Consider the following 17,958-nt stretch of genomic DNA (forward strand, 5'->3'; position numbering starts at 1 on the left):
CATCCTAGCTGTCTAAGTGATACACAAGCCAGGCAGTACGATGTGAAGAGCAAGCTGTTCCCCATGCGGGAGGATCCATCTCCCAACTTAACTGATGAATCCAAAGACATACAGTTTGGCACCACCAGCATCACAGGAGCTGCCAGTCAGTGTTGAACTCAATGTAGGACTGCCTTAGGGACTCCAGCTCTGGATTTTTCCTTGGGGTTTTCTCCCGAGTCTTCCTCAAGAGTGTGTATAGCTACAAGGCGGTGGGGGATCGAGATCAGAACGTTCCTTCTCCTGAATGAGCTGCCAACCATGACTGATGAGCCCCATCTGCTCAAAACAATTGATTTTAAGGCACCAGTAACCTGCCTTTGCTCCTTTTCCTGTCAGTAGAAGCGGTTCCACTGGGCTTAGTAGCCAAGCCACACGTGAAGCCGGGAGCTGGGCTTAGATGTCAGAGGCCGTTTGAGACTCACACCAGTGCGAGCATTTAATAGGCAGTGGGAGCTTATCCCCAGTAAGGAACCTGAAGCCAGATATTGTTTCTGTAAAGAGCACAAAGAAGAATTTGTGGCTCTGTGTAAGAGGTACAATTAGTGAAGTGCCGCAGTTAATCTACTGGGGGAAGACTGGTGTCGGTTTTCCAGATGAGGCAGTGTTGCTGCAGGCTTTCAACCCAAAACCTCGACAACTCCTTCCCTCCCTCCCTCGCTGCTCAACCTCCTGAGCCTCTTTAGCAGATCGTCACTCTAATTCCAGCATCTGCTGTCTCTTATGCCTCGTAGTGAAATAATCTTATCGATACAACACACACAAAACGCTGGAGAAACTCCTGAGCTCCTCTAGCATTTTGTGGGTGTTGTTCTAGATCTCCAGCAACTGCAGGATCTCTTATATCTAATCCTATTGCTGCTTGTTCAATGTTTCACCATGCACCACTTGAGCTGACAGCTTGTTCCACACTCTCACGGCCCTCTGAGTGAAGAAGTTTCCCCTCATGTTCCCCTTAAACTTTTCACCTTTCCCCCTTAACCCAAGACCTCCAGTTGTAGGCCCACCCAATCTCAGTAGAAAAAGACAGTTTGCATTACCCTATCTATACCCCTTATAACTCTGTATACCTCTATCAAATCTCCTATCAGTTTTCTACGTTCCAAGGAATGAAGCCTTAACCTATTCAATCTTTCCGTAAAACTCAAGTCCTCCAGTCCCAGCAACATCTTTGTAAATCCTCTCTTTCCTTTCAAGAACCTCTTGGCTAACAGGGTTAACTTACTGCCCGGGCAGTCCTGAGACCAAGGCCAACAATCCAGAGACCTGACTTCAAAGCTGGAGACCTGTAGAATTTAAATGCCAGTAACAATAACAAAAAACAAGAAAATGGGAGGAACGGTGGTGCTGTGGTGAGCGCAGTCGTTTTACAGCAGTAGTGATCGCCGATCGGGGTTTAGTTGCCACCACTGTTCGTAGATTCTCCCCGTGACTGGGTGGTATTCATCCAGGTGCTCTGGTTTCCTCCCATCTTCATAAGACGTATGGTTAGGTTTAGTGAGTTGTGGGCATGCTACGTTGGCGCTGAACAGATGGCAACACTTGAGGGATGCCCAGCGCAATCCTCGCGGATTTGATTTGATTTGAGACGGATGATGCACTTCACTGTACGTTTCAATGTTTTGATGTGCATGCAACGAATAAAACCCATCTTTAATCTTTGAATCTTTCCTGCTAGTAAGAATGACCACAAAACTATTGACTCTTCAGAATCGCAAGCACGAGGAAATCTGCAGATGCTGGAATTTCAAGCAACACACATCAAAGTTGCTGGTGAACGCAGCAGGACAGGCAGCATCTATTGGAAGAGGTACAGTCGACGCTTCGGGCCGAGACCCTTCGTCAGGACTAGCTCTTTTCAGTTAGTCCTGACGAAGGGTCTCGGCCCGAAACATCGACTGTACCTCTTCCTAGAGATGCTGCCTGGCCTGCTGCGTTCACCAGCAACTTTGATGTGTGTGACTCTTCAGAAAGCTCACAGGGTTCACTAGTGAACAGCAGGGAAGGAAATCTGCTGTCCTTACCTAATCTGGCCGCCTCTGAACCCATCTCAGATGGTTGACTTTTTAAGTGGCCACTCGCACTCTCACAGCAGAGGTGGTGCATGCGATTTTCATTGCAACATTTAAGAGTTTGGCTAGGTACATGGATGAAAGGGGCATGGAGGGATATAGTCTAGGTGTGGGTAGATGGGTCTAGGCAGTAAAAGAGCTTGGCATGAACTAGATGGGCTGAAGGGGCTGCTGTCTGTGCTGTAGAGATGAGGAGGAATTTCTTTAGCCAGAGGGTGGTGAATCTGTGGAACTCATTGCCACCGACTGCTGTAGAGGCCATGTCGTTGGGTATATTTAAATCGGAGGTTGATTAGTAGGCGTGTAAGAGTGTCAAAAGTTATGGGGAGAAGGCAGGAAAATGGTCGAAAGGGACAGCAAATCAACCATGATCAAAGGATGGAGCATGATAAAGACCATAAGACCTCAGATATAGGAGCATAATTAGGCCACTTAGCCCAACAAATCTGCTCTGCCATTTCATCGTGGCTGGTCCATATAAATGTGCCAAATGGCTCACTTTTGCTCCCTAATTTTGAGACTCTATGACAATTAAGGATGGACGATAAGTGGTGGTGAGTTTGTGCAATCAGTCATAAACTCTCCCCTTGTCCCTAGAGACACCTGAGGGATAATAGAGTTATACAGTGATGCAGCGAGTAATTCTCCTACCTCATAGCTGCAGGAGCTTGGTTCAAACCTGGGCACTGGCTCTGTCTGCATGGAGTTTGCATCTTCTCCCTGTGACCTTGTGGGTATAGCCCAGTTTCTCTCGTTCTTCCCAAATTCCAAAGGCATAGATCACCATCATTGTCATCAAGTGCCATGTTGTATGTCGTGGGCGATCGTGGTCTTAAGACCATGATTGTTTTTGGCAAATTTTTCCTACAGAAGTGGTTTGCCATTGCCTGCTTCTTCAGGGCAGCAGTGTCTTTGCAAGACGGGTGACCCCAGCCATTATCAGTACTCTTCAGAGATTCTGGTCACGTAACCAGGACTTGTGATATGCACCAGCTGCTCGTACGACCGACCACCACCTGCTCCCATGGCTTCATGTGATCCTGACCGGGGGGCTAAGCAGGTGCTACACCTTGCCCAAGGGTGACCCACAGGCTAGTGGAGGGAAGGCACTCCTTGTGCTTCCATTGGTAGAGATGTATCTCCACCCTACCATCCAAAGGTGTAAATGGCCACTGTAAATTACCCCTAGTGTGTAGGTGAGGGGTGGAATCTTAGGGGAAAGATGATAAACTGTGGGGAGGATAAAATGTGATGAGTGCAGGATTGGTTCTGAATGGTTGGCATGAAATGTTTGACCTGAAGTGCCATGTTTTAAGACTCTGTAACAGTTTGTGGTTGTACTCTGTGGGACACATCACATTTGGCCATCGTCACTGTCAATACTCAGTCCTGAGAAAGAAAATAAAAGCCTTGCAGAGACTGAGTTTGTAACGGTGATAGGGGTTTTCACTGTGTACAATCAGACCAGGACCGGACAGAGATGATTGGAGTAGGAGGTCTCTCGTTGTATCCAGCTTGTCACTGTCAACCGTGACCTTCAGAGTCCCATGTCCCATCCGGCAAACAGCCGGCATCAATCAACAAAATTAGCAAGTAGGAGGAAGGCTGCATTCTTTTGCAATAAAGACATTTTTCGTGACTCAGTTAATTTTAATTTCTGTCCATTATTCCTGCAACATGACCGTCACTGGCTGTCCCTGAGGAGTCACTAAATGTAGGTCTGGAATTGACGTGTGGGCCAGTTCATGTAACAAAACCACAAGAAACCAAGTTGTGGATGCTGTTTGGCACATCCCAGAAACCAGAGTCTCCTCCACAGGCTCTACCCACACGCTTCAGTAAACCAGCCAATAGACTCAAAGATCCATCCCACCCCAGACACTCTCTCTTCCCTGCCCTCCATTGGGAGGCAACAAAAAAAGGCCTGAAAGCATATACCACCAAGCTCAAACGCTGCTTCAGTCCTGCTGTTATAACACTATTGAATGCCACCCCCCACTCCCCCCGTATGAGATGGACTGTTGAGCTCACAGCCTACCACATTAAAGCCTTGCGCTGTATTATTTGCCCGCACTGCACTTTCTCCGTAACTGTAACACTCTACTCTGCATTATTTTGAAAGGCCTCAGTAGAGTGGATTTGGAGAGGACGTTTCATATGGCGGGGGAGTCTAAGACAAGAGGACAGAGCCTCAGAATAGAGCGGTGTCCTTTTAGAACGGAGATGAGGAGGAATTTCTTTAGCCAGAGAGTAGTGAATCTGTGGAATTCGTTGCCAAGGGTGGCTGTGGAGGTCAAGTCATTGGGTATACTTAAGGCAGAGGTTGATAGATTCTTGATTAGTCAGGGCATGAAGGAATACGGGGAGAAGGCAGGAGATTGGGTCTGAGAGGGAAAGTGAATTAGCCATGATGAAATGGCAGAGCAGACTTGATGGGCCAAATGGCCCAATTCTGCTCCTATATCTTATAGTCTTACTCTGTTATTGTTTTCCCCTGAACTACCTCAATGCACTTTGGTAATGAAGTTACCTGTATGGATGACGTGCAAAACAAAGTTATTTCCCTGTACTACCGGGAGGTCCAGGAGCCTGAAGACACACACTCAATGTTGTAAGAACGGCTTTTTTCCCTTTGCTATCAGATTTCTGAAGAGACTGTGAACCAACCCATGAACACCACCTCACTATTTTTGTTCTCGTTCGCACTACTTATTTAGTCATATTCATAATCATACTTCATTGATCCCGGGGGAAATTGGTTTTCGTTACAGTTGCACCATAAATAATTAAATAGTAATTAAACCATAAATAGTTAAATAGTAATACGTAAATTATGCCAGGAAATAAGTCCAGGACCAGCCTATTGGCTCAGGGTGTCTGACCCTCCAAGGGAGGAGTTGTAAAGTTTGATGGCCACAGGCAGGAATGACTTCCTATGATGCTCTGTGTTGTATCTCGGTGGAATGAGTCTCTGGCTGAATGTACTCCTGTGCCCAACCAGTACATTATGTAGTGGATGGGAGACATTGTCCAAAATGGCATGCAACTTGGACAGCATCCTCTTTTCAGACACCACCGTCAGAGAGTCCAGTTCCATCCCCACAACATCACTGGCCTTACGAATGAGTTTGTTGATTCTTTTGGTGTCTGCCACCCTCAGCCTGCTGCCCCAGCACACAACAGCAAACATGATCGCACTGGCCACCACAGACTCGTAGAACATCCTCAGCATCGTCCGGCAGATGTTAAAGGACCTCAGTCTCCTCAGGAAGTAGAGACGGCTCTGATCCATCTTGTAGACAGCCTCAGTGTTCTTTGACCAGTCCAGTTTATTGTCAATTCGTAACCCCAGGTATTTGTAATCCTCCACCATGTCCACACTGGCCTCCTGGATGGAAGCAGAGGTCGCCGGAACCTTAGCTCTCCTCAGGTCTACCACCAGCTCCTTAGTCTTTTTCACATTAAGCCGCAGATAATTCTGCTCACACCATGTGACAAAGTTTCCTACTGTAGCCCTGTACTCAGCCTCATCTCCCTTGCTGATGCATCCAACTATGGCAGAGTCATCAGAAAACTTCTGAAGATGACAAGACTCTGTGCAGTAGTTGAAGTCCGAGGTGTAAGTGGTGAAGAGAAAGGGAGACAAGACAGTCCCCTGTGGAGCCCCAGTGCTGCTGATCACTCTGTCGGACACACAGTGTTGCAAGCATACGTACTGTGGTCTGCCAGTCAGGTAATCAAGAATCCATGACACCAGGAAGGCATCCACCTGCATCGCTGTCAGCTTCTCCCCCAGCAGAGCAGGGTGGATGGTGCTGAACGCACTGGAGAAGTCAAAAAACATGACCCTCACAGTGCTCGCTGGCTTGTCCAGGTGATATTTAAAATATTATACCTATTGCTGCCACAAAACAACCAATTTCATAACATTCAAGTATTGACAATGATATTAAACCTGACTCTGATGTGATGGTATTAACTCAATTTATCAGGCTACAGCAAATTTACTTTCCTGCTCTTCAGCAAGTGTTTTACCTAATTCAAGTAACGTTTCTGTTTTACCTTGAACTGTACACAGAGAGTTTTGGGCTCGTCAGCCAGTTCCATTCCTTCACTCTCTCTCTCTCTCTCGGAGGTAATGAGTCACATTCTTCTGTGGCTTACCCAGCAGATCTCTAAATGTTCAGTCAGATGATTCACTGGAGAAACACAGCGGGTCAGGAAGCATCTATGGAGGGAAATGGGCAATTCCTTTCACCTGGTCCCAGAATTCCAGACCTCCTCTAAGCCGACTGACTATATTGGTGCCTCGGGACACTAACCCACACACCACCAGGTTCAGGAACAGTTGTTATCCTCAGCATCAGGCTCCTGAACCTGTGAAGATAACGTCACTCACCTCAACTTTGAACTGACTCCACAAACTATGGACTCACTTTCAAGGGCTAACAACTCGTGTTCTCAGAACTATTTATTTATTTACTTACTCATTGCATTTAAACAGCTTGTCTTCTGTTGCACATTTATTGTTTGTCTGTCGTTGTGTCTCATTTTTCATTGATTCTATTGTATTTCTTTGGTCTACTGTGAATGCCTGCAAGAAAATGAATCACAGGGTAGTATACGGTGAATATATGTACTTTGATCATAAATTTACTAGAAAATGAATCGCAGGATAGTATATGGTGACCTATATGTACTTTGATAATAAATTTACTAGAAAATGAATCGCAGGATAGTATATGGTGACCTATATGTACTTCGATAATAAATTTATCAAATGGAGAAGATGGCGGCGCAACGGCAGCTCGCGCGGCCGCTTCGGTGGTGATGTCTGTTATTTGTCAAGTGGGGGCCGTGCACAATTCTGATTTGATGGAGAGACAGATGTGAGAGTACGGAGGAACATCTGGAAACTTCTGAAATGCCCGTTTCGCTGCCGCTGCTACTGTGTGGTAACTGGAATCTCTGGAGCAGAAGGCCCTGAAATCCTCGGCTTTGCGTGTTTCAGCGGCCGGGGCGAGATTGAAGGCGCTCGGCAGAGGATGGCGCTCGGGAGGCTGTATCAGAGGGGCTGGCCGGAAGCTCGAAGTTTTCGGACGGATGGACTCAGTGTCGGCTGCGGTCGGCTGCTTCCAAGGCATCGGCAAGTTGACGGTGCCTGGAGGTTTATGGCAGGGAGTTTCTCCCTTTTGCCGCCTGCTGTCGATGGACTCGGGGACTTTGAGACTTTTTTTTTACTGTGCCCATGGTTTGTTCTTCATCAAGTTATGGCATTGCTTTGCACTGCTGTAACTGTATGTTATAATTATGTGGTTCTGTCAGTGTTAGTCTTTGGTTTGTCCTGTTTTCTGTGATATCACTCCGGAAAGACATTGTACCATTTCTTAATACATGTATGCATTTCTAAATGACAATAAAAGGGGACTGAGTGTTCTCAATCTAAAAAATATTACTTTGAACTTTGCGCTTTGAACCCTGTTCTTCCCCTGTGTATGACGATGGTATGGTAGCACAGTGGCTAGCACAACGCTTTATAGTTCAAGCAACTCGGGTTCATTTCCTGCTACTGCCTGCAAGGAGTGTGTACGTTCTCCCCGTGACCGTGTGGGTTTCCTCTAGGTGTTTCAGGTTCCTCCCTCTTTCCTACCCCAAAGAGGTTAATTGGTCATTGTAAATTGTCCCGTTATTCAGCTAGCAATTAAATTGCGGGGTTGCTGGTGCAGCTCGAAGGTCTAGAAAGGCCCACTCCGTGCTCTCTCTCAATAAATAAATAGATATTACATTTGTACCTTGGTACGTTCGTCCGTGTTTCCTCTATATACATTAACTGGGTTCCTCGGGGCCGTGGTACACTGACCCTGTTCTTACTCTATAGATACTGACTAGTTATATTGGTACCTCAGTACATTAACCCTGTTCTTTGCCGGTATGTTGTTGTACTGCTGACTGTTGTATTGATGACTCAGAACTCTAGTCCTGTTCTTAGTCAGTGTATGCCGAGTGGTTATCTTGGTGTCTCGGCACGCTAACGCTAATCTTCCTCTGTTTCTATGGGCAGGTTACATCCACAACAGCAGCAGCATCTCCCCCCGGGGCTACGCACCCACCCACTCGCCGCAACAGTCAAACTACAGCACGGTCGGTGGCAATATCAATGGCTACAGCAATGTGCCAATGTCGAACCTTGGCGTGCCCAGTTCCCCAGGATTCCTAAACAGCTCTCCTGCCAGTTCACCCTATGGGAGTAAGTGTCACTTTCCTTCAGCATAACTCTACCAGACGGAGGCGGTTTCACTAACTTGTCTTCCTGATGTTTCTCACGTAACAGCCTGATGCTCTGGAGGGGTTTCAGTGAAGCTGGAGTCAATTATTTTAATGTTTCTGTCAGTAGTGTGGTTCCGCATCCAGACATTGCGAAGGTTTTGATTCTGGTTCCAAAAGGCTTGTGGAGACACAAGAGATTGCAGATGCTGGAATCGGGAGCGAGCCACAAGTAGCTGGCGGAACTCAACAGGTCAAACAGCATTTGTGGAGGGAAGTGGACAGTTGGCGTCTTAGATCGAGACCCTTCATCTGGAGGCCAGATGAAGGGTGTGGCTTGAAACATTGTCCATTTCTTTCCGTAGATTTTGCATGACACACTCAGTTCCATCAGTGTCCAGTGTTTTGCTCCAAATAGTTTCTGTCATGCTTCAAACTTGGGCTGAGGGTGTGGGGTCTAGATTCAGCAGAAAATCATAAGCACCAAGAGATTCTGCAGATGCTGGAAATCCAGAGTAGCATACACAAAATGCTGGAGGACATTTTGGGCCGAGACCCTTCGTCAAGAGCTCTGTTAAAGAGTCTCAGCCCGAAATGTTGACTATTTTTCTCTCCATTGATGTGGCTTGACCTGCTGAGTTCCTCCAACATTTTGTGTGTATTACCTTGTTTGGAGAAGATCCTAGTTTTGGCTGGTGCTTTTCAATAGGGGAATCGTTCCGACTGTGAATCATTGTCCACTAATCCCAGTCCAGGGTGATGTTCAGGCAAGGCCCTACAGAATGACTCTAAAAGCTGGCAAGATGTCACCTAAGGTTGGAAATTCCTTGGCATGTGACCGGTGGTGAGTTGGACCACGTGGAACTTGTGCTTAGCAGGAAGCTGGGCGTCGTCAGTCCACATACCTGTAAGCACCCCTGATTCTTCTTTCAATTGACTACAACAGACCTCAGGCAAAGGTTCAAAGGTTCATTTATTATCAAAGTATGTATGCAGTATACAACTCTGAGATTCATCTTCTCCAGATAGCCACAAAACAAGGAAAACTATGGACGTCGTTAAAAGAAAAACATCACTCCCCACCACACATAAAAAGAAACCAAATCTCGCAAACCCCAAACCCCCAAACCCCTCCCTCATGCCAAAAAACAAACAGATCGCTCCACACTGAAAACTGCAACTAGAACATCAAACTGCAAACCTCCAACCCCTTCCCTCGCACAATAAGCTAACAGATCTCCCCACATGGAAACCGGCAACAAGGACATCAAATCCTGAACCTCCAATGTGCCAGTCGGCAGCAAGAAAGAATGGGTGAAAACACAGAATATGAAACAAAACACGTAGAGCTGAAAGAGACCATTCGTTACAAATGTAAACACGAGGAATTCTGCAGATGCTGGAAATTCAAGCAACACACATCAAAGTTGCTGGTGTACGCAGCAGGCCAGGCAGCATCTCTAGGAAGAGGTACAGTTGAGACCCCCTGGGGTCTCGGCCTGAAACGTTGACTGTACCTCTTCCTAGAGATGCTGCCTGGCCTACTGCGTTCACCAGCAACTTTGATGCGTGTTACTCGTTACAAATGCTGCCTCTTTTGGTTCCTCTTCAGAAAGGCAAGGTGTTCTGCAAATGCTGGAAATCCAGAGCAACACACACAAAATGATGGAGGAACTCAGCAGGCCAGGCAGCAGCCATGGAAAGGGATAAAGAGATGACGTGTTGGGCCGAGACCCTTCATCGTGGATGCTGCATGATTTGCTGAGTTCCTCCAGCATTTTGTGTGTCCCCAACCTTTATCTTCTACCACTGGGGAAGACAAAGACTGCAACCCCACTGCCTTCAGGTTCCTCTCCAAGTCACACAGCAATCCAGATTGGAAATAGATCATCAACCCTTCATTGTCACTGGCTCTACCTCCTGGAACTCCGTCCCCAACAGCAAGTTCACAAGAAGGTGACTTGTCACCACAATTTCAAGGGTTATTAAGGGATGGGAAAATAACGACTGGTCTTGTCAGCAGTGTTCCAATCGCAAAAGTCAATAAGCACGTTAATGAAGTAAAATTGTTCATTGCTGAAAGATACTGTAAGCCCACACAAAGCTTTGCCCCTGCAGTCTCTCAGTGTGTAGGCATAAGATCTTAAAGATTGAACTAGCGCTGTGCTGCAATGCAAACTGCCCAGGTGTGAGGCATTGGAAAGTCAAGAAACAGTGGTCATCATCATCATCATCGTCATTATGTGTCCTGTCATATGACATGGGCAACCATGGTCTATGACCATGACTGTTTTTGACAAACTTTTCTGCAGAAGCGGTTTGCCATTGCCTTCTTCTGGGCAGTGTCTTTACAAGATGGGAGACTCCAGCCATTGTCAATACTCTTCAGAGATCATCTGCCTGGCATAACCAGGACTTGTGATGTGCACCAGCTGCTCATACGACCATCCACAAGCTGCTCCCATGGCTTGACCTGACCCTGATCGGGGGGCTAAGCAGGTGCTACACCTTGCCCAAGGGTGACCTGCGGACTAATGGAGGGAAGCAGCACCTTACACCTCCTTTGGTAGAGATGTATCTCCACCCATCACCCATACCATGTTATAAGTGCGAGACAAAACTGAAGAAGGAAGGGTACTGTTATTCATTCTCACCCAGGCCCAAAATCCTAGGAAACGTTCTTTTCCCCCATCAGTTTTCTGCACCTATGAACAATTGAGCTGTAGAAAATTAATCACATGTATTTGTGTTTCAAGAAACAAGACTGCAGAGCTTAAGCTGCCTTTGCATTTAGATAAACCATTTGGATTCTTTCATCTCCTCTCACTTTACACCATTAACCCCTCAGCAGGCACCTGTCCCCCTCAAACCTCGAGGGAATGGCACCATTGTGTAATCTTCACCGGATTCTCCCCGCTCGTACTTTTTCTTCCCTTTCTTCCTTGAAACACATGCAGGCTGGGATCTAGTGCCTCAGGAGCAAGGTTGCCTCTGGTACCGTCACCCAGTAGGCTTCCCTCAATATATAATGTTAGAAAGTGAGACTTGACGTGCTGTTCATTCTCAGTGCTGTCCTGAATAACCTGTTTATTAACCTATTGTATCAAAATACGACATGTGAATACATTTCCTCTTGCAGCTTCTGCCGAATATAACATGGCCTTCTAAACCTGCAGTTTAATCCAAACCTACAGTCTGTTTGCCTGTGTGTGTTTTTAATAGTTTAAGGAAGTTTAGGAGATGTCACTGCAGTCTGATGTTCCAAATATTTAGAGACAGGCAGAATGGTCACAGGCCCCTCTGGCCCAACGAGCCCGTATTACCCAATTACACCCATGGGACCGATTAACCTACTAACCTGTACATTGTTGGAATGTGGGAGGAAACCAGAGCACCCGGAGGAAACCCGCCCAGCCACGGAGAGAATGTACGATCCCCTTACAGGAAGCAGCAGAACTGAAGATGTGTCACTGACCTTGTAATAAGCATGAGGCTAACAACTCTGCAACTGTGCCTCTCCCAAGTACATATTATGGGGTATATAGTTCTTGCATCAAGGAATGCCTTATAAATTCATTCCCATCACTTGCTCTAAAAGTGAACGGAATATAACGGCTGAACAGCCAACTTAACTTTGGATGTGGCAGTCCAATTACCTCTCTATATACTCTCCACCACTTTCGAAGTTTACTACCCTGGTACAACTTAGCCACAAGATAATGTGATGTCATGCCTCAGATTGTAAAGCTTTGTACTTTACTGAAATGTGAGCCTCCCAAACATGTTGTTGTAGAAGCAGGTTGTGTGTAACTGAGTAACCAGCCCACATCTTCAGCATATAATGCACATATATCATTATGTATATAGTTCTCACATTAAGGAACACTTTATAAGTTCATTCCCCATCCCTCGAACTTCAAGAGAATGTAATATAATGGCTGTACGTACATCTGCAACTTTTGATGTAGCATTCCAATGATGTCTATTTAACTGAGTTAAGAACAGTTAACCCAATCAGGAAACAGATTTCTACTGTGGTACTGGGGTGTAACACAAGCGTACGTGTTAAAGTATGAGACACTTCGTGTTACTGTGCTGTGTACTTATGCCATATAAAGCAACTTTCACCTGCATGCCTATAAGCTTTGCTTCTGTTCTGTCAATAACTTGCCTTTATAAATTCCTATGTCTACACGCGCCATAAAAATTTCTTATGTAAACGTCATGTTGTTAATACAATGCTCTCTGAGTGGTAGCATTGCAGAAATCAACCTGTATTATAAATTAACCTACTACCATGAATCCCAGAATAATCATGTATCTTCTTGATTTCATATATATATTTGCTGAGGTCCTAACTAAATTATGTTGCAGAAATAGGGAAAATGTTTGCAATTACAGTAAACACAAAGTGAGACCCATATTCCTGGACTCCCGTGCCTTCCTTTGAATTAGTTTAATATTTTAATATTTTTAAAATATTTGTTTAATAATTTAACATTGGCCATAAGGTACTTTTAAAATGAACCCGGGACGACTAGCAGCCTGTTGGAAGTGCATTAGTTTAATGTTTTGAAGTTTGAAAACATAAGAGATGTCTGCTGCAATGGGTCCAATTATTCCACGCATCCCTATTTCTGGGGTTCCATTCTCTCTCAAAGCTTTTCCTGGAACTTCTGCCTGCTTATTAGCCACTTTTGGGGCATGCCGTGCACCCACCCAGTCTCAGGCCTCAGGCTTACTTGTTTCTGCTGTGGATCTTGGGAGACCAACCAATCGCATCCCTCGATTGGAACAGTGAGTTGCAGTGCACCATGGGAAATACAGTACCTTGCAAAAGTTTTCGGCTCGTATAGATATATCCAGGGCAGCTAAAAATTTTGTATATCGAGAAACAATAATAGCTGCAAACTGTGCCACGACCACAATTTAATGACATAAACCATAAAATTATCGGAGCTGAATTAGGGTAAGCGTGCTATACCTTTCAGACGTGGCTGATTTTTCAGCACTTTTCCTGCGTTTTTCCAATAACACTTAACCCCCTTCCCAATCAAGAACCTCTCCATCTCTACCTTAAGTACACCCAGTGACATGGCCTCCACAGCCCTTTCTGGCAACAAACTCCACTGATTCACCACCCTCTGGCTGAAGAAAATCCTCCTCATCTCATTCCAGACGGACACCGCTTTTCTCTGAGGCTGTGCCCTCGGGTCCTGGTCTCACCTACTGATGGACATGTCTTCTGCACCTCCACTTTTCCTGGCCTTTCAGTCAATGTAATGTTTTAAAAAGTACTTAAGCAACTTCCTCCCAACCTTTGCAAATTGGCAGAAATAATAAATGTTCATATTACTTTTTTTTGGAACTTTGTGCATCTTATTGGCAAGTTGGCTGCAATTTTTTTTAAAGTTCATTTACAAATCAGGCAGGGCCTTGATAATGAAGATACTATATAAAAAGAATGGAATATGTGACTTTGAAATATGGGCTGAATTATATTTGCATACCTGATTATTCAATGAATTTTCTATCCTCTAACCTATTCTACCTGTCCTGTGGGAGAATGGTAATAGATTATAGTTAAGATCATATGTCAGCGAAGTGCTCGATAGCTTCTAGCTCTGTGCAAGTGAGACCCATTAAAGCAAGTGGAAGTGAGGTTGTTTGTTGAATTATTTACAATTCACACAGCACAGAAAAAGACCCTTCTACCCATTGTGCCCATTCTGTCAACCACCAAGTACCCACTATATCAGGGGTTCCCAACCTTTTTTTATACCATGGACCCCTACCACTAACTGAGGGGTCCATGGACCCCAGGTTGCGAACCCCTGCATTATACTGATCGCATTTACCAACACTTGATACTTCTAAGGTTCAAGTGCTCACCTGGATATTTTTTAAACGTTGCGAGTCTCTGCATCCACCACGGCCTCATTGAGGTTCAAATGGTTCATTTTAATATTAGAGAATGTACGCCATATACAACCTGCAATTCTTACTCTTTGCAGACATCCACGAAACAAGAAACCCCAAAAAATGAATTGTCATAACTTCAAAACCCCAAAACACCCCCCTCCCATGTACAAGCAGGAGCAGAAGCATTGACCCTTCCCCTCTGCCCCACTTAAACCAGCAGAGTCAACCCCCCCATCCATGCAAGCAATAGCAAAACTCCCCAAAGAGACCTTGATCTAAAGTCTGTCAAAAACTACTGTCCATCCCAACACTTTGGTATCACCAATGAAGAGGGAGAGAGAGAGTGAGAGGGAAAGATATTATATACGGGGATAAATAAGAGGGTAGAGATTTCATAAGGAATTGTGGAGATGAGGGGCTTTAACCAGGAACCAAGCTGTTGAAGAAGTTGAATCAATTTTTTTTTGCTGTTGTTGTTCAATTACCTGCAGCTCTTCCACTTGTAGCTGAAAGACAAGTGGCAGTCTTGGCACTTGAGATCTGCATACTCCACTTCGAGTGTAAATGAACCAAGCATCCAATCACCAGTGCAGACTATGACAAAGCAATGGCTGGATGCATTTCAAATGGATGAAACATTTCCTAAAACTGCCTTTCAATTATAATTCCTTTAAATTATAAAGTCACAGCAAAATGGTGACTAGGTGTAGCTTCAGAAGGAAAAAACACAATGTATTGTCCTACAAAGGTAGGGTCCCTTGAAATTATAAATGCACCCAACTCCATTAATCCAATACTCCATTTCTGCAGGAGCCGTTGGGTCTTTATGTCTAAGACAGAGCTGTTCTCTTCTTCCTCCTTTTTGTTTTATTTTCTTGCAGTTATGCCTCCCAGCCCGACCGTGGCCTCCGCTGTCCCTCTGTCCTGCAGCACCTCTGCCATGCTTCCCTTCTCATCTTCTGTCTTCCCCGCAGTGAAACAAAAGAGCGCTTTTGCACCGGTGATCCGACCCCAAGAGTCCCCCTCCCCAGCCTGCTCCAGTGGGAACGGAAGTGGATTCCGAGGTGAGGAGATCGGCTTTTTGGCTGCGTTGAATTTGTGCGTGAGAGGGCGGGTGGCGCAGGTGTGGAGGACCTGGCGAGGGGCGGGTGGTAGGGAGAGGCACGAGGGAGGTGGAATCGTCTCGGCAACAGCGCCCGAGGGGCATTACCAGCTGCTTTAGCATCGCCCAAGATCCTCCAAGGAGTAGTGGATGAGGCCCAGTCTGTCACCTGTAAAGCCCTCCCCACCATTGAGCACATCTACATGAAACGCTGTGGCAGGAATGCAGCATCCATCATCAGGGACCCCCACCACCCAGGTCACGCTCCCTTCTCACTGCCGCCATCAGGAAGAAGGTACAGGAGCCTCAGAACTCACATCACCAGGTTCAGGACCAGTTATTACCCCTCAACCATTAGGCTCTAGAACCAAAGGGGATAACCTCACTTGCCCCATCACCAAACTGTTCCCACAACCTAAGATTCACTTTCAAGGACTCTTCATCTTATGGCCTTGATAGTTATTGCTTATTTATTTAGTATTATTATTATTATTATTATCTCTTTGTTCTTTTGTATTTGCAGAGTTTGTTGTCTTTTGCACTCTGGTTGTTCCACCCTGTTGGTGTGGTCTTTTATTGATTCTATTATGGTTCTTGCATTTACTGAGTATGCCCAGTAGAAAGAAAATCTCAGGGTCGTACTTATTGATAATAACTTTACTTTGAACTTTGAACTTTGAACCCCCCCAAGTCATAGCTTCATACAGCAGGGAAACTCGCCCTTCAACCCAGAATATCAAGCATATACTTAAAATAATCTTGTTTTTAATTCTCCCACCATTCCTATCAACTACACTCCCAAAATTCTACACACGCCGATGCACCAGTCAAATTATAGCAGCCACTTAACCTACTTGTTTTTGTTGTTATCTTTGGTCCTGTTTTCCTTTTGGTCCTAACTGGGCAGCACAGGCCTTCTATGCAGGAAGGGCCTGTTACTGTGAGGTATCTCTGAATAGAAAAGGAAACACCTACTCAGCTTTGGGATGTTGGGTGAAAACCAGAGCAATGAGGGCATCGTTCCCTCTCATCTTCTTTTACAGCTGCATGGACCAACCATTGCCCTGAGCAGGAAATTTACCACATAACCTCTGACACCCTTACTATTCAAGAACCTATCAATCTCCACTTTAAGTGCACCCAATGACTTGACTCCGCATTCATCTGTGGTAATGAGTGACACAGATTCACCAGAAAGTATAGTCCTTTGGCATGGACTAGATGGGCTGAATGGCCTATTTCGGTGTTGCCTTATTCTTTGACTCTGCTGTTGTACTCTTTCACTCAATGTAGTCATGCATTGTGTGATTATAATAACCTCCCTCAAGCAACCTGTCACCCAGTCAGTAGAAAGTCTAGTGTGCTCTTGAATGGTTCGAAAGTTAAGAGTTATAGAAGATTGTGAAGCTCATGAAGGACTGTGGGAAAAGTGAAAGCAGCAAGCAGGTTGTAAGGTACAAGAGAGTCCTGCTGAAGAGTCTTGGCTAGAAATATCAACTGTTAATTTCCCTCCATAGATGCTGCCTGACCGGCCTAGTTCTTCCAGTATTTTGTCTGTGTTGCAATAGATTGTAAGAAGCTGCTTGCTGCTGGCTCTGAACCCAGGCACCATTACATCAGGGCAAGAGGTCATCAGAATATGAGGAATTTTGCTTTTCCTTTTTTGACTCGGTGCTCATGATGTAGAAGAGCATTCAACCCTTCAATTCTATACTGACCATCACACCAATCCAACAGTCCCATTCCCCACTTGTTTCCCCCTGATCTATTCTCTTTCATACAGGCCCATCAGCTCCCCCATCCAGATCTTCTCCCTCCCTACCTACACTCACAGAGAGTTCAGAGTCATTGAAATCTTTTGAATGTTGAAAGGCCTAGACAGAGTAGATGTGGATAGGATGTTTCCCATGGTGGGGGAGTCTAGGACAAGAGGGCACAGCCTCAGGATAGAGGGTCTTCCATTTAAAACAGAGATGCAGAGAAATTTCTTCAGCCAGAAGGTGGTGAACTTTTGGAATTGGTTGTCACAGGCAGCTGTGGAGGCCAGGTCGTTGGATGTATCTAAGGTAGAGATTGACTGGTTCTTGATTGGACGCGGTTACGGGGAGAAGACCGAGGAGTGGGTTGAGGAAGGGAAAAGAGGACCAGCCGAGACTGATTGGCGGAGCAGACTCGATGGGCCAAATGACCTAATTCTGCTCCTGTGTCTTATGGTCTAAAATGTGAAAAGCATTATGGGATTGTACAGAGAACAGCCAGGCTTCCAGGGACTGAAAACAAACGTTCCCTAATGCTCCACTGAACACAGTGGGGTAGGATACGATTCCTGTCTGTTCCGAGGGTGATTCAGAACAGCCCAACCACAGGAGGCTAGATGGGCCAGAGAGCATCAATGCTGTCCGATGTGGCTGCTTTTGCTATTCATGTAGCTGAACCCTCAGGGAAACAAGTCACAGAATGTTCTCTGGCTTTTCCTCAGGTCACTGATTTTGGGCATCGGGTGTTTTGGGGGAGGGTTTAATTAAGACTTTGAAATAATTACTCCCACTCCCCCTCAAC

The 17,958-nt window shown here is 45.6% G+C and overlaps 1 protein-coding gene across 4 annotated transcripts in view; it reads left to right on the forward strand.

Annotated features, from left to right (window-relative positions):
- Nucleotides 1-17,958, forward strand: part of LOC134350283 (transcription factor COE2) — a 339,453-nt gene that overhangs the window by 301,343 nt on the left and 20,152 nt on the right. For 2 of the 4 annotated variants that reach the window (XM_063055319.1, XM_063055318.1), the window contains 2 exons: nt 8,173-8,358; nt 15,179-15,361. In XM_063055319.1, the coding sequence (XP_062911389.1) occupies nt 8,173-8,358; nt 15,179-15,361 (369 nt within the window). The remainder of the gene's footprint in view (nt 1-8,172; nt 8,359-15,178; nt 15,362-17,958) is intronic. The other 2 variants (XM_063055321.1, XM_063055322.1) reach the window with 2 other exon arrangements.

Source organism: Mobula hypostoma, chromosome 8 (assembly GCF_963921235.1).
Source record: "Mobula hypostoma chromosome 8, sMobHyp1.1, whole genome shotgun sequence".
Taxonomy (NCBI): Eukaryota; Metazoa; Chordata; class Chondrichthyes; order Myliobatiformes; family Myliobatidae; genus Mobula; species Mobula hypostoma.